Below are 19,681 nucleotides of genomic sequence, written 5' to 3'. Positions count from 1 at the left end.
GTGAGGCAGCGCCACGCTGAGGACACTGCGCCCCACCAGGCTGGTTCTGCCCCGAGCCGGTGGCTTTTCCCTGGGACAGGAGTGGGCCGGGCTGTGCCGGGACGTGCTGCCCCTCCGCCTGCTCCCTCGGGATTCACAGACCCAGGAGAAAAGGAACGAGGGCTGGACCGACCGTCAAACCTCGGCACGGCGCGGGCGGGGGAGGCGCGGGCGCCCAAGGCACTCGCGGCAGCGGCCGGGGGAAACACTCGGCAGTCCCATGGGGACACCCTTCGATCCCAAGGGACCCCTCCCTTCGGTCCCCCCGCCCCCGTGCCGTTCCTGCGGGGCCGGGAATGCTGCCCCTGCCCGAACCCTTCTGGCGCCGGGTCCCGCAGCCCTGTGCGCGTTAGAGACTCTTCACCACGGGGATGCCCCGCGAGCAGCTCTTGGGGGATGTGCGGGGGGTGTGCGCCACCCCCATTCCCGTGCCTCCCATTGGAGGAATAGCATGTGCCCCCCTTCTGGAAAAAGATCTGGCGTTCTCCTTGGAGGTCGGCTCTGCCCTCTGTGTCACTCGTCCCGTGCCACGCTCTCCTCCAGGGCGGGTGGGGCCTCCAGGCCGAGCCCCCCGGTGCCGCCGCCGTGCACGCTCGAGAAGGACACCATGGTGTGGAGGAGCATCAGGACCAGCACGCACAGTCTGATCCTGCTGCTGCCGAGGCGAGACCCCGCGGAGACAGGCAGCAAGGACGGGGAGCGGGGCTGGTGGTACTGGTGGTACTGGTGGTGGTGGTGGTGGTAGAGGTGGTAGTGGTTCTGCCTCTGGTGATGGAGGTGGGGGTCGTGGCGGTGGAAATGGAGCGACTCTGACGCCGTGTTTTTGGGGGATGTGTCCTCGTTGCTGTCTGGGGGGTGCTCGCAGGAGTCCCATTGCACCTCGCAGCACTTGGCCTCCTCGTCGGGCAGCTGGTTCTCCAGCAGCCCTACAGGAAGGAAGGAAGCAGGAGGAGGGGTCAGCGGGACACTGAGAATGAGCCCTCGTGCCCACCAGCTGTGGGATGGGCACACCTGAGAACCGGGACACCCACACACCCCCTGGGACTGACCCCAGCGCATCTGCAAGCCTGCACACACCAGCAAGGTGAGCTCAGGGCTCCCCAAATCCTGCTCACAGCGGTTGAATATCCCCACCCTGCTTTAATCCATCACCTGTAGCTCCTTCCATGCTTTCAGTGAGAGGCAGGACTTTCACCTCCTGGGCCGAGATGTTGCTGTGTCCCCATTAACCCCTCATCCCGTACCCGTGCCATGGCCACGTTTTGGCATTAGGCAATCTTTCCACATCCACTCCACCCCAACAAGCCTTCCAAACCCGGGAAGTGGCTTGGAAATTCCCCAAGGCTCACCATCACCCCCCGTGCCCGGTGTGAGCCCGGCCCTCCTTACCCGTACAGATGAAGCCAGGCAAACCTCCATAGATCAGCTCGTCATTGTCCGGTAACACGAAGGGGCACCTGGTCTGCACCTCCAGGCAGTATTGCTTGCATGGGATCCGCTGCCGGCACTGCTGCTGGGTCACGTTGAAGTACTCCGAGCACAGCCATGCCTTGTAGACAGCCTGGGGGAAATCACGGAGAGGGACACTTCACTTCCCAAGCACTGGGATAGCTGGAGCATCGCACTGTGAAAGGGGATGGGAGAGCTCCCAGCTCTTGTGGGAAATGTGTGTTGGAGTCATTTGTTGAATGGCTGATGGATTCAAACAACCCACTGGAGTGTAACAATGGTGGAACTCGTTTATCCAGCTAAATCCACCACAAAAATAAAGCTAATTACCACATGGAATAATGTCCCCTACAGACAGGCACCATGACAGATTCTGCCAGTGACCCAAGTGTGACCCATCAGTGACCCAAGACCTCAGTCTGTCACACAAAAATTCAAACTCTGCTAATCATCTGTCCCAGAGCATCCTCCTCATCCCCAAGATATCCCACTACTCTCCAGGGAAAAGGAGGGATTCTCACCCCCTCTAAAGTGCCTTGGCCCCCATCAGCTCTGGACATGGCACAGCAAAACACATCATGGGCTGGTCTTTACTGGAAATTTCCTGCTGGAAAAGCTGCTGGACACAAGATGCAGCACACGCAGCCACTGCACCTCTCTGCCACCAAATAACACCTTCCTCACCTTCCTCACCAGGTCCTGGGAGAGATTCCTGATTCCCTGTCATCTGGAACTTCTGCTGTGCCATTTCTTTTGGCTCAAGGGAGAAACTTGCTCATTTTCCATGGATGTTCTGGCACTGGGATGTACCAGCAGTACAGGTGTCTCCATGTGCTCTGTACACCTTCCTGATACTTCAAGCTGTGCTTGGCAACATTTCCAGAAGGAAGAGCACCCTGAGGGTTCAGCTGCGACTGCAAGGCTGTGCCACATTCCCTGCCTCTCCAGCCTATCCATCCAGTCCTGGGGTTTCCCTCTTCTCTTCCAGCCTCCATGTGCCCCCATGGCAGTCATTGGGGCATACGGCCTCAGTTACAACCATATTCCCAAATTCCCCTTATCTCCCCAGCATCAGGCATAGGAGAAGTTGTTTGTCTCCACTGCCTGTAGCAGAGGGAAGGAGAGCTCCCATTTCTCCTGGTGGGCATCATTCCTCAGGCTGTAAGGAACTGTGGTACTTCCAGCTCATCCATGAACTCATGTGGGTACAAGTGACAGCACCACGGTCATTTCAGGACCACATCCAACTTCCTTTGAAACCAGCTAGAAAGGGCTCCCTGTGATTCAAAGGGAATGAGTTTCCCTCCTCAGCATACTTAGAGAAACCCCGTGCTCCTCCTTCCAGCTGCATTTTCATTTTCTGGAGGCTTTAAACCCATCACTTCTTTGTTTCCCCATGTTTCCTTTGTTTGGACCATGGTGGTGTCTCAGGATTAAAGCTGGTTGAGAAATTCTTGGCAAGTTATTTTAGTTTGTTTTTTGTTTTTTTTTCCTGGAAAATGCCAAATCATGAAACCCAGAATTTTCACAGAATTGTGTCAGCTTTGGTGCAACTTTTATCCCAAAAAGTTTAATGGGCACCAGGACACAATTTATGGAGTGAACATTTTGGAGCAGTCCCCAGTACTGTGGCCAGGGCTTTCCCCTGGGGTGTGGGAATGCAGGTGCTGTTCTCCTTGTCCTGTTGGATGTTAATTACTGGGACACAGTGGAACAGCTCCAGAGGAGGGAATGACTCTGCTGTAGAGTGTGAAGAGACAAGCAGGAGAGTTTCCAGGTTTGGGTCTGCATCTCTGAACATGTTGTCCCTGGAGCATCCAGGGCCAGGCTGGATGGAGCTTGGAGCACTCTGGGATAGTGGAAGGTGTCCCTGCCTGTGGCAGGAGGTAGGATGAGATGGGAAGGGATGGGATGGGATGGGATGGGATGGGATGGGATGGGATGGGATGGGATGGGATGGGATGGGATGGGATGGGATGGGATGGGATGGGACGGGTTTGAGGTCCCTTCCAACCCAAACCATTCCATGACTCCATGATCTGCCTGAGCTGATTCCCTAGAGCTAAGGAAGAAGAAGCCATGCTCCGGAGGGGTCACAACCCCCACTGCAACACATGCCCTCCCTGATGGCCTCTGCTCCCTTGGGGACAGTGTCAGGATCAAGGAGACACAGGGACAGCAAGGAGGACACAGCAAGGACCTCTCAGTGGGTGGCACATGGCCCTCTGCAAGCACTATGTGTTTTTCTTCTTTAGGAAAGCAGGACCTATCACTGCTGCTATGGAACCTCAAGAGGATGTAAAGGATGGTGAGAGAGCTCGGGGACAGAGACACCTTACACTGATGAGACACAGCACCAGGGGGTGTAAAATGGGCTCCAAAGCACCCACTGACTGCCCAGGATTTATCCAGACAGGCCATATCCTTATTCCAACCTGAGGACTCAACAGATCCCTGCCTGGACATGACGCTGTTGTTTCCACATGCTCCAGACACACTCCAGGGTAATCTGGAGCAAAACAAAGAGAGGCCTTATTAATTAACTTAATTATTTGGGCTGCCTATAGAAAAACAAGGAGAGGATTTCCTGAGAACACCCTGATCCTTGGAGCATCTGGCAGCAAGGGGCTGGAGAAGCTTCTCCTTCCCCTGGTCACCATCCAGGATTTTGGACAGCTGGTGTGGATGACCTGCTTGAATTTGAACTGGCTGAAGTCAGGTGGGTGAGTTCCCCACAAAGCCATGAAGTTTTCAAGATTAAAATCCAGATGGATTAACTAAACCACAACCAGTCTGTAGTTTAAAGGGGAATTATGAACATACAAGGAGCTGGATGGACATCACTGGTGTACCCAGCCCCATCTGGGATGGACACCCAGAATCCATCCCTCCAGCTCAGCCTCTTTTCCATCCCTTATCTGCCTTAGGATAAACATCTCCATCAGTGGGACTTCCTTGTGTTTCCCTTGTTTTGCAGCACTTATTTCACTGCCTACAAGTTTTCCTTCATATTTGACCTACATTTTTCCATCCAAAAGTTCACGCCTTTCAATCATTCCCTCCACCATTCCCTCTCCCTGCTCCGTGTTTACACATCTCTAATATTTGCAGATGTCTCACACACTCCCTTTAGTCACAACTCAGGCGAGCTCGGCTGATTTACTCACTCCCATTTCCTGCCAGTCTTCTTCCCAGCTCCGACTCTCTCCCACGCTGCTTCCCAGATCCCAGTCACATCTCAGCTCCCACCTGGGCTCACATGCAGCCTGGCATGGAGAGTACACTGAGTGCTCCAGCAGAGGATTGTGGGCGTCACCTGAGCTGTCCCAGCTCCAGATTTGCGTGGAAAACGCAGCCGAAACAGGAGATTTCTCAGAGCCTTGTAGGAATTCTACAGGAATTTGGGTTCATCCTGCTGTCATGTGGAAACAGAGCTGATTCTGCATGGATCCACACACAATCCCCCCCCTAAAATGTTTGTGATGATTCCCATCAGGGAAGTCTTGCAGAGGGTTGTGGTCATACACAGGGACATTCCATGAATTTAATGAAAATATGGAAAGAGAGATTGTAAAGAGCTGGTGATACCACCGGGGAGGGCAGAGTTGGAGCACTCATCCAGAACCTGAACCAGGATTTTCTGGCTGCCTTCCATTCTTCCTTCCCTTTCCAGACCACCTGCCTTCCCTGAGGGAAGCACTGACCACAGCCAGCCCTTGCCATTCCCTTGTGGCACATCCTCCAGCTGCTGCAGCAGGAATTCCTGCAGCTCTGCAGGATGGAAACTGCCTGTGTGTACTCAAAAACAGAAACATCCAAGACCCGCTGATCCAACAGGGCTCTCCCACTCCACTGGGATCAGGCTGAGACACGGGTGTATCTTCAGGAGATCCCAGTGTCCTCCTGTCACTCACCCACAGAGATCCATGCCACAGATAAGGAGCAAATTCCCTGGGATGCCCAAGGTTTTGGTATCTCCAAGCTTACCCCACAAAACCTCATTAGTTTTGCTGTTAAAAAGAACATGTGAGAATTTAGGACAGGAAGAAATTTATTCCCTGCTTAGATCAACTAGGAAAGCTCCCCATTTTCCATCCCTGCTCTCTCTGGATTCTTCAGGAAGCAGGTTGGGTTGCAATCAGTGTTCCTGCCATTCTGGTTTGGCTCTTGGCAGATCTCCAGCCTGGTCAAATAAATATAAGTGACCTCAACTCCAAAATAGCTCCAGTTTGGTGCCCTCTTCCTGCATTTTTAGCTCTGGAGGACTGGCTGCATGACTCTGAGAAAGCACATGGAATTTGGCTGCCTAGGAAAGGAGCCAGCTTCAGACACCCAGTTTATATGGAAGGAGAAGGACAGGCTATCTGTTCACATTGGAATTCTGCAGGTAGGATGAAAAAAACTCATCATAAAACACATTAAAAAAACCCCAAAATGAATTGGATTTCCAACAGTGAATTCGGCTCCCTGTCTGCTCACACCTCCAGTGGGATCTGGAAGCAGCAGTCAGAGGAATGGTGCTTTCACAGGGAATTCTGTGCCAAATGGGAGCTCTTCCCTGCCTGCACTATTCCCTCTGTCTCCTGGAAGTACCAGGACAGCATTCCCCACCAAACAGCTTTTCCAAAGTCTTTCTGTGTCCTTGGGATTTCTGCAAAATTTGGCCACTTGCAGGCCAGTCCAGTATGTTGGAAACACTGGCCCTGCCTGTGGAACCATCCCAGCTACATTTTGGGAGAACCCAGGAGCAGGATTGGAGCAGCATTCTCAGGATGCACCACGACTGCACAGGATGCAGTGCTTGAGATAGTCTGGATGCCCACTGGGAATGCCAGCTGTTGTTAACACAACAAACTGTTGTTTTCCCATTTGAACAGGAATCAAATGCTCGGGAAGTTTCCCCAAAGAAAATCCTGCTAATGGCACAATTTTAACAAACCCTTCTCGTTAATTAGAGGCAGGGGTTGGGGCAGCATCCCCAAAATCCACTTCTCTGGAAGGGGGAGATTCTGACTGGAAGGCAGGGAAGGAAACAGGGAGCTTTTCCCTACAAAATAACCCCAGAAGGAGACCTGGGAGTGTGCTTGGACCAGAGGTGAGGATCACTCTGGAAGCTGGGCTCTGCCATCATGACTCTCCTCCTTTCCCTCTTCTCACTGGGTGCACCCAGCTCCAAGCAGGGATGAGAAGAAAAATCCCTGCCTGTCCCTGCCAGACTTTCAGCCTGGAGCAGCCCCCTCCTCTCTCAGAGCAGTTCCTGAGACTCACATTTCCATCCTGGCCTGAGAGGAGCATCTGGAGTGGCAGTGCCTCATTAATCTTGGACACAGGGAAATGAGCACTGCTAATGAGCTGCTCGGGCAGCTCTCCAAGCTCTGGCACATCAGGATGCAGCGAGGGAAGCAGGACAGGCTGGCGGGGGAGAGAAAAGCCCCCTTGGATGGCAGAGGATTAAGGGAATACTCAGGTCCAGGGCCAGTCAGGAGGAGTCACAAACACATCTGCAATGTCCAATTACCACTGTGTTCAATTTACTCAGACAGTAACAATGTGGAACTTTAAACCAACTTATTTTAGACTTTAAAAAAATATATTCTTGCTTTGGGCTTTTCCAACATCATCTCTGGAACAGCTGATTTTTTGTTTCTTTGATAGTTCTGGAGTTGTTATCCTTGCCTTGACACATTCACATGCTCTGGGTTGGGGGGGGGGGGGGGAGAAAAAACACCAACCCAACCCTAAACCCCAACAACTGGACAGGATTATGAGATTTGTATTGTTTTTCCTTCATTTTTCATATGAAGTTGCCTTTTGCCTGGTGATGACAGCACTGGAGCCGCAGCTCCTCCGTTTCCCAACCAGGGGAGCCTGTGCCCATTGTAGCCAGCTCCAGAGGGCATGGAGTGGTGGCTGTGGTGGGCACCAGGATGGGGCTGCCAGCAGGAATGCCTGGGACACGCATGGGGATGGGGGAGTGAGGATGGATGCATGCAGCCTGCAGGGAACAGCACTGCTGGCAATCCCAATGGAATGGGTGCTCCTCAAACACTACTGGGAACTCCATATGGAGATGCTGGGCTGGCTGGTAGGTGCCCATTCCAGGCTCTCCTGCAGCCCACCCCTCTCCAGGATTGTTTTCCCCAGAAGTTCTCCCCCAGCCATGCCATCCGTGACACCAGTCTGCACCCTGCTTGTTGTGTGTCATTCTGGGCACGGGGGGGATCTGGGTCTGGCACTGACCAGGCTCATCCTCAGGGAAGGTCCTGGGCAGTGGAATGTCCCCTGTGCTCCCAAACTGTGGCCTCCCACCTACATCCCACAGGACCAGACCATATCCCTTTGACCTGAGTGATGAAGTCACTTCCAGATTACCTGGAAGCAACTTGACAGAGCTGCTCACTCACCACTCAATCACCTCATGAAGCAGCTGATACTTTTAAAGTTTAAAACTTTAGTTTTCATTTTAAAAGTAAAGCATTTTAGCTTTAATTCCCAGTTTTTGGATTAAAGAGACTGTCTGAATACTCCTTCTTTTAGAGGGAAAAGCCCCAAATTTCCCCCTCCAAGCCACTCAAATCCAGTCTGAGACACACAACGCCCCAGATGCTCCTTGGTCAAAACTAAGAGAAAATAGCTTTCAAGTGTGACCCCCACACACCTGACACACTCAAGGCTGAGGTAACAACTGTCCCACTATGTCATGACATCAGGCAGCTCAACACATGCTTTGGGAAGGACTGGAGTGGGAAAGGATGGGCGAACCAGCACCCCTGCCTGTCTCTGCAACCACACACACACAACCCCAGCACCCACAGCTGATGGGCTGGGGGGTGGCAGTGCCAGCTCCCAGCCCTGGGAATGCTCTCAGGGGACAGACACCATACTCACAGCCTCCTGGCTTTGCTCATCTGTTCATGGCACCGAGGGCTGCTGTGTGCAGAGCCCAGAGAAAAGCCTGGTCTCATCCCAGCAGATGCCACACTGCCCTTGGAACAAGCCCAGGAGGAAGAGCTTGTGCTCGTGGTTGTAGCAAAGCAGGAAGCATTCCCTGGAAGAGCAGAGCTTGTGGAGTTGCTTTGTACACCTCTGGCAGTTCCTGTGCTGAGGGGACAGAACACATGGAATCCCAACACGGCCACGTGCCTGTGCCTATTGATTAATCACAGTAATTAGTGGCACAGCTGGATGAACAGGAAGGCACTGACCACTGCCAGGCCCTCCTGCTTCTCACAGCCAAAGCCTGTGTCCATGCATGTCACAGGTCACTCCATGTCCCTGCCCAGCAGTATCTGCAGCCCTTTCCCTCCCACCACAGCTCCCACTTTTCCCAGTGCAGGCTGGGATCTGGCTGGAGGTTACTCCCTCTCCACCCACCCAGCCCTGCCTGACCACTCCTAGAACCCCAGCCCTTTGCAGGAGGCTCTTGATCCCAGATCATTGCTACAATACATCCCAATTCCCCTGGAATATTTCCATTTCATTATCAAACCCCACCTCGGGGTAGATGCATCCTCTCTCCAAGGGGGGTGAGCACAGGGTCACAGTGCTCTGCTCATGGATGTGAACTCTTGTCCCAGCATTCCTGATGTCAGTCTCCTGTTCAGCGCCCCCTCCTCACATCCTGGGTGTGTCCCTGGCAGTGTCTGGGACAGGGTGGCCCAGCCATGGTGGGCTGCCTGTGGGCACTGCTGCCAGACCCCAGGCGCAGACAGTCCCTGTCCCAAAATCCCAGCCTGGGAGCATGGTGAGGCCAGAGGGACCAGCATTCTCAGGCTGCAGTTAATCCAGGCTGCTGCTCTGTGCTCCCCTTTCAAAAAAGGTCTTGGCTGGGCTTTAGAGAAGAGACTAGCAGCTTGTCAGGAAGGCGAGGCCAGATGGAGTATGGGGGTTTCTGTGGGAAGGGGGTGGACACCAGGAGACAGGGACAAACAGCTGGTGGCCAGGGAGAGAGCAGCTCTCATTGGCATCTGGAGGGCTCTATCCTTTTTACACCACATGGCCATGCCCCAAGGTGGAAGAGGGGAGACTAGGCCTCCAGTTCCAGGGCTTCATCACACTCTGAGGAAAGTTCTTCACAATACCTCATCTATCCTCTAGCAGTGGGAAGACATTCCCTGTGTCCTGTGTGTCCAGGCCCTTGTCCCAAGCCCCTCTCCACCTCTCCTGGAGCCCCTTTAGGCACTAGAAGGGGTTCTAAGGTCTCTCTGGAGCCTCCTCTTCTCCAGGTGAACAACCCCAGTTCTCCCAGCCTGGCCCTACAGGGGCTCCAGCCCTCGGAGCAGCTCCATGGCCTGCTTGGGACTCTCTCCAGCAGCTCCATCCTGTACAGTCCCTCATCTGCTAGCCCCCAGTGGGTCAGATACCAGCCTATCCTACCAGCCCAATGACTTAAAAAGTAATTAAAGACCTCTGCAAAACTGAACCTGAACACTTGGGGACTTGGAGACAGAGGGAAAGTGAGGTCCTTGCAATCCATTAGGATGGCTTGAGGAATTCACTCCCATTAGATCCTGCTGCAGCTAGGGGCTTAGCAGGATTCAAAAGTGGATTAAACATTTATGCAGCTAATGAGAACATCCTGTTACATTAGACAGGATATAAAAAAATAAAGGCGAGACACTTCAGTGCCACGAGCCATAAATTACCCACCAGTGATGGGGGTGAGGGAGAAGTTTCTCTGTTCATCCCCCTTCCAAGGAAGTGGTGAGGCTGGAAAATTGTTCTCAGGATGGTATGAGTGTCCAGCCCAGCAAGGGCTTGTCACTGCAGGGCTGTCTTGCATCCAGTGCCTATGGAAGGGCCCAATCCTGTACTGTGCCCCTTGCACAACATCCTGTGAGGTCCCCCTTGGCTTGAGTGGGAATGGGACAGGGCACAAAGCAGCAGGAGGATCCTGCTGTCCCTCATGTCATCCTTGTGCACCCCACGGAGATGGTCAAACAGGATCTGGCCCATCCCTGCTCCTTCATGGAGCAAACAGTGGGGAGACAGGAGCATCCTGGCTCTGCGGCACCTTCCATGGTCACAAGGAAGTGCAGTTTTCCATGATAATGCTGGGCCTTGCAGTCACCTCAACTTGTGCCTGCAGGTCCCTTAAATGCAAGCAAAGATGATTTTGAGATGGTTATCAGCACTCCTGGCAGCTCCTACTGCTGGAGAGACAACAGGCCATGGCTCATGTCAGACCTGAGAGCTACAACCTCTGGTTTCCTATCCCTGTCTGAACACCACTTGCAGAAATCTCCCTCTCCCTTCCAGGGGAGGAAAGCCCCAGGATAACTCTGAGTCTCTGTGGTGAACAGAAGGCAGGTGCTCCCAGCTGGCATCACTCCTCAAGCAGCGAATCCCAAGGGATGCACTACTGCAGGAAAGCCCCATTCCTGCTGCTCTCCCCTGCAGCAAGCCCAGGACAGGCTGGGGCTCTCCCCATCCCTCTTTATGCTCTGCAGAGTGAAAGTGCTTCCCTTGTGTTCCTATGAACAAGGGGTTTTTTAGACAGCTGTCCCAGAACCACGCTCTGAACCAGGCTGCCACCCCAAAGCTCCTGATGCTTCCTGACAGTTTCATTTGAATGGGAGAGCAAAGAATGATGACAAGCAACACAACATGGCAGGAAAACACCGCTCCCTGCACACACAGGCAGAGACCCCTGTGGATTCCTCCCCTCCACATCCAGCTCCGTGGAAAATGACACCAAAAACAACAAGCTTCAAGGAACAGGACACTGAAGATCAAGAGCAGGTCAAGGGAGATGCCCAGGTCTGAAGAGGGTTGAACCATTACATTAAAGACAAAAGCACAGCTCCTGCCCTGCCAGCACTGCTCGCTCCTTCCCACACTGTGGCTGTTCAGAAAATTCAAAGAAAATTCCACCTGCCTCCTCTCCCTCTGTAACCACCAGCAGTAGGGAAAGCTTGGGACTGGTGCCTGTGGGCACAAGGTGTTCCAGGCTCCCTGATGTGGGGAAATCCAGGTGCTGGACAGCCCTCACCAGGAAACCCCCCATCCCAGCCACTTCCAGGCCCCCTCTCCAGCTCTACCTTCACTCTCCTGTCCATCTGCAGCCTCCACCCACCAGCAGCGTGGCAGAGCTGTTGTGCAGGGGTAAGATTCCAGCCAAGATGTCAAACGTGTATCTGTTACTCCCAAGAATATGAACAGGGCAGGTAGCATTTCCTTCTCCAGCCAGGACCAGGAACACCAGGATGCTGGCACAGGCAGCACTCTGGAAAACCAAATCCTTGCCAGGTGAGGCCATTTCATGCTTTTTTAACAGAGCGGCCACACTGGCAGCATCTGGGGGAGCCAACGCTGCCAGCACTGCTCTTCCTGTGACACCCCAGGAGCAGGACTGGGAGAGGCCTCAGGGAAAAGCCAGGAGCTGGGAAGTGGAGCGAGGCTGAAGCAGGCAAGCCATTCCGAGCAGACAGCTGCCAGCTCTGCCCACGGGAATGGGGCTGGAGCAGCGTGGACAGATGGCTACTTCTTGCCCAGGCAGCCTCCGTGTCTCATTCACAGATTTGCTGTCCCTGAGTCATTGCCCTTCAAAGGACAGCAGAGTTGAGCTCCTGTGTGGAGCCAGGCATGAGTCGCATCCTAATGGCATCCCAGTGACAGCGGGAATAGCCCCCGGCAGCCAAGTACATCCTGCCTCTGCCCTGCCTGCCTCCCACCCTGGAGGGAAAGCAGCTCTGGAGCCCGCAGCAGAGGAAAAGCCTGCGGGGCATCCCTAGAGACAGGCCTGGGGCTGTGGGATGTGCTGACAAACCCTCTCTATGTGTGATCCTTGGCACTGCCCAGCACCGGGGTCAGGCTAGGCCATGTGTGATCCCTGCTGGGCACGAATGGCTCCGTTCCTGATGGAAAAGAATCTTGTCGTCAGGCAGAGACCAGGTGAGGCTTGTTGTGAGGACAGGTCCAGCTGGGTTCAAGTAGACACGTTGTGCATACTCTCTCACCTCCCCGTGCTGGTGTGGGAGGTGCTGCCTCCTCTCCCTGGGATGCCTGCAGGGCTGGAAGTCATCGTGGCACCAGCAGATCCCTTTGTCCTTGGGGAGCACAGATCACTGTCTGGTAGAAAAGCAGTATGGCAAGACAGCCCTGATCTGGAGGACCACAGGCAGACTGTGACAATGGATGTGCACAGCAAGGGGGCTGGGGGTTGTGTTGTTTTTCTGACATTTTGCCGCTATCACCACACATGCTGCTGGGCTCCTGATTCCCAGAGCCTTCCCTCACCACACAGAGCAGCTGGATACTTTCCATCTCCAGCTGCTGAGGTGGCATCTCTGAGGAGCTCATCCCACCCTGCTGGTGAAGCCCCTGTGCCTGCCATGCTCACAGGGATGGGCACACATGGAGAACCTGGGCTTGCACCCGGCACTGACAGCAGCAGGCACAGCCGGGAGCACATGGAGCCTGAGGCACTTGGAGCTACTGGTGACAGTTTGATGGAGACAGATGTCACCCTCCCTCGCTGTCCCTGCACCATTGCCTGTTGCTCCATGGAGACCTGCTGCTGCCTTGGGACACTTGTGGGTTGTCCCCAGAGCAACAGTGACAGACAGAGGTGAGGAGAGGCATTCAACAAAGACTGACAGACAACGAGCGCAAAGGAGGCATCCAAACACCACCCAGTCCCCCCTTAAATCCCTCCTACTCACATCACACCCTGACCCCACTCCAGGCTGCTTCACCCCACAGCACCTGTGCACGTTTGGCCACCAGCCCACCACACTCGGGCAGCTTGAGATGTCTCAACCCCAAGCAAAACTCAGGACTGTCCAAGCACCATCTGAGCATCCCCACTCCTGCCTGGCTTGCAGCCCTCCCAAGTCCCAGGTACCACTGGTGCATTCCTGACACCTCTACATCTTTTATTCCATGGGGCAAACTCCTTCCATCCGTTCTGTTTGTGTTTCTCCTGTTTTCCAAGCTTTGATCTCAGTTTTCAAGCATCGAGGAAGTACCAGACACAAGGCACTAGAATTGGGCTGTGCCGGAGACTGCAGCCACAGCACCTGCAGACCAAACCCACCATGGTTCTTTATATAACTGAATCACATCTCAGTGGGACTGCAAAAAAAATTCCCTGTGCTCCCATGGAATGAGTGGGGAACACTGAGCCAAACACTCGGCTAAGCTCATGCCTGTGCTCCTGCTCAAGCTTCCAAATGACTATACTAATCTCCTGAGATGACTTTGGAATTCACTCTGGAACCTTTTTCCACCTCATGGAATGCCTCACTGGCCAGGCTGGTTCTGGAGGAGAAGCTCTGGAGCTGACACAGGTGTGTTGGGAGCAGCCTCTCCCCTCCCAGGTGCTGCTGCTCCTGGTGCACTAAATGCTCCACAGGGGAACAGGTCCAGGGTGCAACTCTGCAGTCACCCGTGCACAGATTCTCTGGAAGCCTCACTGCTGAAGTAACTCCTTTAAAAAAGCACAAGGTTTTGGTGTAACCACTTCTGCTGTGGTTCTCAAGGGACTTCCCCACTGTGCAAGGAGCCACCCAGGCTCGGAGCAGGAGTGCACCAGGTTGAGCAGCATTTTGGATTAGCCCAGCCCAAAAAACCTCAACTTTAACTACTTTTGTGAAGGTAAAATGCTGCTTTGGTTCCCCCAAGAGGTGACCCTGGCACTGGGATAACCCAAGACATGGTGTTCCCAAAGCTCCTGGTGCCAGCGGGCTTGGGTTTCCAGAGCATGTTCCACAGGGAAGGATGCTCTGTAGGGATGCCAGTTGCTGATGCTATTCCTGGTTAAACAAGAACCAGAAAACAGGACCCCAGAGGGTGCTGAACCTGAGCACTGGGGATTTGCTCCCTGCTCCATGTGGGCTGTGCCAGGGATGATGCCAGAGCAGGAACAGCCTCCATTTCTCACATCACTGCACACACGCCACACAAGAAACACCAGCAAAACCTTGGGAGTGAAATCCTGCCCTGCTAGGGGTACCAGGGAAACCAGAGGTGCAGAACCAGATCTCACAGCCACGTAAAGAATCTTGATAATCTAATCACATCTGAGATGCTACAGGTCCTGTCCAGCCCAGCCTGCCCAGCTCTGCTGCCAGCCCCCTCCTGCCTGTCAGCCCTTCTCTCGCCACAGCTTTGTTTCTTGCAGCCTAATGACTCCTTAATTCCGCACACTTTGTCCCATAGATCTTGATTTGCCCCAGGACGGGTGGGAGGGGGCACTTCTGGGAGCTGTTGGGGTGGGAGCCAGCACGCAGAGCTCAGCCTTGGCACGAGCAAAGCTCTCATCTGGTGTCTGAGCTGGAGCAACACTGCTCTTTTCCTGTCTGGAAAGATGAGAAAAAGGCACAAAGGAGCCCTAAGCATCCCTCAGGGCAATGCTTTGGAGGGACAGCGATTTCATCCTGCACTAAGTCCTGCAAAGCCTGGGCTGACAGTTTGAGTGCTGCTGCTGCCCCACACTTCCTGATGGACATTCGAGTCCAGTATCCACATCCCCAAGCCATGACCTCCTCAAGCCCCTTTGGAGGATGCTCCAAAGATGCCCCAGAACTGCTCAGTGCACCAAGTTCATTGTGTCTTGCAGTGACAAAGGGTACAAGTCACACAGCAACAGGCGACATGGAGGCGGCCAGCAGATGCTCCTGACTCAGTCAATGACTTTTCCCTCTTATGTTCAGAAAAAAACCAAAGTTTTCCACCTTTTATCCACATCATCCCTGCCTAGCACCATCACCCAGCAGCAGGCAGGCACATCCTTGCAGTATGAGGTGAAATGTATTTGAGAAGATGGATGGACCTTGTAAAACCACTTCCCTCTTCCTCCTGTCCACAAGACGCCAGTGCCCCTGTCCATGAGCATCTCTGTGGGAGCCAGACCCCCAAATCCCACCAAATGGGGAAATAAATAAATAATTATTAAAAATTCAAAAATTTATTATATAAAAACAATAAACCCCAGAAGTGCATTCTCATGGTTTACCGTCTCTCAGCCACAGGGACTTCTGGGGTTAGTTGTAAGAATAACAGATAAAACACTTCCAGGGAGTGATTTGGAAGTTGACAGTGCTGCATGGGAATACAAACATATACAAAAAGTGGGATCTGTCCAGGAATGATCCCCAAGGGGAAAATAAAACGTGAGAGTATTACAGCACTGAGTAATCTCAGCAGCTGAATTACACACACACCCTAACATTTCATGGGATTCCTATCTCCCAGGGAGACTTTGGTCCAGTCTTCCCCAACCTCCAGGCACAGACAGATCCGGGGTCTAGATGCCTAGGATGCTGTTTCCCCTCCCAGCAGCACCTGCCTTTTCTCCCCAAATCCAAGGGCAGCTCTCAAGATGATTTATTAACAAGGATTTATATGTCCTCCTAAACCAATCCACAATACTCACATGCTTCCAAATTTTTAGCTGGGGGTGAAACCCACTGCCATAGAAAGGAACTGGCAGCTCCAGTTGGGATTTGGTGTTGCTGTTGTTTGAAATCAGGTGGAATAAAGAGCCAAAATCACTGGAGTGGTTTGGCTTCCACAGAACTCCCTGTGAGCTGTATACTGAGCCACACTTCTTTGGCACCAAATTCCAGAGGGATCTGTGGCTCTGCAGAGGGAGGCTATGTGCAGGTGAGCTGGATCTGCTGTGCTTCCTCATCTTCATTTTTCCATGCTGCTGTTACAGCATGGCAGGGGTGTGAATGGGAAGCAGCACTAATGCTCCATGCACAGCCCTGCTCCCACGGTCCCGTGTCCCAGAAATATCATTTAAATCCTGCTTCTCCAGCTCCAGAGCTCCTGCAGCCAGAATCCTGCTGTGAGGGCTCTGCAGGAGCTCTCACACTGGCCGAGCTGCACATTCCACTCTGTTTTCCTCCACTCCTCTCCTGTTTTCCTGTTATTTGCTCTCAGATGTTATCACCATCAAGCAATAGCTCTGCCATCCCTCACAAACAGGTATTATCCAGCATCTGGATGGGAATTACAAATTCAAACTGCTTCAAAAACCCCGCCAGCCACATTTTTTCCAAGGCAATGAGTAACTGCAGTCCCTGCTCAAGTCCAGAGGACTCAAAATCGGCCAAAACTCACTTGTCACCACAATGCTGGAGGGGTCTGGCATTAGCCTCAATTCACAGATGGGGAACAGCCACTGAGAGGGAAAAGCTGAGTCTCATGGATGTGAAAGGCTGGAGTAAGACATATAAATACTGAGGACACATAATGTCCTTAAACAAAGCAGCCTGATTTTGAGGAGCAACCAAAAGGATGGGAGCTGTGAGGGCTCTAGTGGGAGCAGCTAGACTTGGGCATTCCCATGGGAATTTCCCAGGGTTTGGCCCAGAGTGTGCACAGGTTGTCCCTGCTGCTCCTGCCTCCTGTTGCTTCCCAAGTGCTGCCTGTGGAATGTAAGGCTGGAGCTCACATATGCTCTAAGGATTCACTGACACAACACAGAACCAGTTCAGAGGGATGAGTCCTGCCACTACCTCCAGCTCTGCATCTCCCCAGCACATTTCCTCCCATCAAGGATGTTAAATCCAGGGACACTTAATGGAGACTCATCAAAGCATGGCTCAGTTTCTATATACTTTGGAGTTCCAACACAATGATTATCTTCTCACCTCCTTCGCTTCTCTCTCTGGTTCTCCCAGCAGAGAGGAAGCTAAGCCTGAAGTTGGAATGTTTATGCTCCACCAGACATGGCACAGGGAGATCCTGATCCTGCTGGGCACCTGGAAGCAGGAGCAGCACAATGGACAGCACCAAACTCCCTGTGGAAGTGGAGCAGCAGGACCAAACTACTCAGAGCAGGCAGAATACTACATCCCTTGGAAACCACAGGGGGAATTTGCAAAACAGACTGTAATTACCTGCCTTGGCCTGGGCCAAGAACGCAAGCACAACTCCTGCTCAAACTCAGCTTCTCAAAAAAGCAACCCTTGGAGTAGTGACCAGGATGTCACCACTGTGCCCTTGGTAAAAGACACCACCTCAGTGTCCCAGCGCTGCTCTTGGTGCTGCTCCTGCACTTTCCCAGGGCATGAACATCACTTCAAGAGCTGCCCTGCAACTCCAAGTGTCCCTCAAAACTCCTGTCCCAGAAGAGGAGCAGCCAACCCAGGGAGGAAACTCTGCCACCATCCCTGTGGGGACAGCGCTATCATACACCCCAAGACACAGCTCTGGGAAAGGGAAGCAGGTTTACTTCTGGAGACCATTGCACTTCCCAAAGGTGATGTCTGGAGGGAGCATGCAGAGGTGAGCCAGGCAGCTTGGAGCAGGTGGAAGCTGGAGGCACCATGGGCTTGTAAGAATGGAGCATCCAGCAGAACCACACTGGGGTCCAATGGACATCTGACCACAGCTCTCATCTGGGAGAGCAGATGACCCCCATCCTGAACCTCGATCCCATTGATGCTGGGTAACACAACCAACCCATCAGCTTTCAGAACAGGGACCGTGCCCCAGGGCTGGGGACAGTCAGTGACACAGATCACCAAGGTGGGAGGCACATCCCAGCACCCCTGGGCCAGCTCCCTGGGCAGAAAGGGTGTAAGAGCTGGTGCTGCATACAGGGAAGGGGCCCTGAAACCATGGTTCATCTCAGGTCATCTAATGACAGCCAGGCAGAACCCTGGGCTGTCCCAGGAGCAGCAGCAGGTCTGAGGCAAAGGTGAGGGGCCCGAGTTCAGCCTGTGTGCACAGGGGTGCACATGGAAAGGGGTGTGGGTGAGGCTGGTGGGGACTGGGGCATTAGGAGTGGATTGAGGTGGTATGTCAGGACTGGGGTGTTAGGAGAGGGCTGTTGAGAGTGGGGTGTCAGAATTGGGCTGCTGGGAGTGGGGTGTCGTGAGTTGGGTATTCATACTGAGGTCATGGGGGCAGGGTATTGGGAGTGGGATGTCAGGAGCTGCCCGTGTATGCACAAGCGCGAACGGATACACGAGTGCTCATTCAGGCCAAGTCCTGCTTTGCCTTCTCTGTCCCACCACCCTGTCCCAACCTTCCCAAGGGCTCCGGACCTGTTCCACCACCACTGCCAGGAGAGGTCTGGGGAGCAGAGGGAGACCCCAGCCTGCAGGCAGGTGTGAGAGCAGGAGGACCACGGTGCCCCCACACCACCAAGCCCTCTGTGGCCCGGCTCATACCTTGCAGTCCGTCAGGCAGGATCTGACCGAGTACTCTTCCGATTGCAAGTACTTCTCCAGCAAGAGGTCGAACTCCTCGTATTTTTCCTGAGCGTGTTGGTCCAGCCGCTGGTACGCCTGGACGCAGCTGCTACAGGCCTCCCCTCCCAGCGCCCCGGCCGCCGCCACCACCAGGTCTACCATCAGGTTGTCCAGGCTGCAGTCCAGGCCGTCGGGGCCGGCCATCTCCCGCAGCAGGTCCCAGATCGTGTAAGTATCACAAAAGGAGAGGTTGAAGTTCCTGAAGTAAGCCTGCAGGAAGGTCCTTTTGGAGGAGGGCGAGGCGAAGAAGGGCGCGGCGGCGGCGGCGGCGGCGGCGGGGGGCGAGCGCAGGGGCGCTCCGGGGGCCCGCGGGCGCTGCGGGGCGAGCAGCCGGGCGCACGCCGAGTCCAGGTCCCCGCGGGCGGCGGGGCAGGGCCCGCCGGGGCCGCGGCTCAGGTTGCCCAGCAGGGCCTCGCAGCTGCCGCCGCCGCCGCCGCCGCCGCCCGCCGGCTCGGCCGCCAGCAGCGCCCGCGGCCCGCGGCCCCGCGGCCGCTCCCGCGCCCGCAGCTTGGCCCCGGCGCAGAGCCACAGATGGTCGGAGAGGAGCACGGTGAAGAAGAGGAGCGAGGCGAGCGACAGGCGCCATTTCTGCGCCCGCTCGGGGTCGGCCACCGGCTTGTCGCTGCGGCGCGGCGCGCAGCACACGGCCCCGCCGGCGGCGCCCCCGCGGGGGGACATCCAGGCGCCGCGGATCATGCCGGGGGCGCGCGGGCGGCGGGCGGGCAGCGCCGCGCTGCCGCCGCTGTCACCTGCCCCGCGCCGCCGCCATGCCCGCGCCGCCCCCGCCGCGCCCCGCCGCCGCCCGCCCCGGCCCCAACCCCGGCCCCAACCCCGGCCCCGGCCCCGGGCATACCCCGGCCGCCCTCACTCGGCTTTCCGCTTGCCCCGGCGCGGTGCCGGGGCCGCGCCGCGCCCGCCGCCGCCGCCGCCCGGCCCCATCGCCCTCAGTCTGTCGCCATCTTCGGCCGCGCCGCCAACACCTT

The 19,681-nt window shown here is 54.8% G+C and overlaps 1 protein-coding gene across 1 annotated transcript; it reads right to left on the bottom strand.

The window, feature by feature from the left end:
• Window positions 1-552: 552 nt before the first annotated feature.
• On the bottom strand, window positions 553-19,394 carry NALF2 (NALCN channel auxiliary factor 2). The gene is made up of 3 exons (XM_062503111.1): window positions 18,618-19,394; window positions 1,429-1,600; window positions 553-965 (listed from the first exon to the last, which is right to left on the bottom strand). Exons 1-3 carry the CDS (start codon window positions 19,392-19,394, stop codon window positions 553-555), a joined length of 1,362 nt encoding a protein of 453 aa, XP_062359095.1.
• Window positions 19,395-19,681: the final 287 nt, after the last annotated feature.

Source organism: Cinclus cinclus, chromosome 15, assembly GCF_963662255.1.
Source record: "Cinclus cinclus chromosome 15, bCinCin1.1, whole genome shotgun sequence".
Taxonomy (NCBI): domain Eukaryota; kingdom Metazoa; phylum Chordata; class Aves; order Passeriformes; family Cinclidae; genus Cinclus; species Cinclus cinclus.
The sequence above is the reverse complement of the archived record's forward strand: the minus strand, read 5'-3'. Positions and strand labels throughout refer to the sequence as shown.

What these genes read in the sequence shown, in the direction of transcription:
- NALF2 (XM_062503111.1), bottom strand. Translation starts at nt 19,394, where the DNA reads ATGATCCGCGGCGCCTGGATGTCCCCCCGCGGGGGCGCCGCCGGCGGG. An exon ending in CCTGCCTGACGGACTGCAAG is followed by an intron (nt 1,601 to 18,617) that starts GTATGAGCCGGG and finishes GATTTCCCCCAG; the next exon opens with GCTGTCTACAAGGCATGGCT. An exon ending in GCCTGGCTTCATCTGTACGG is followed by an intron (nt 966 to 1,428) that starts GTAAGGAGGGCC and finishes TCCTTCCTGTAG; the next exon opens with GGCTGCTGGAGAACCAGCTG.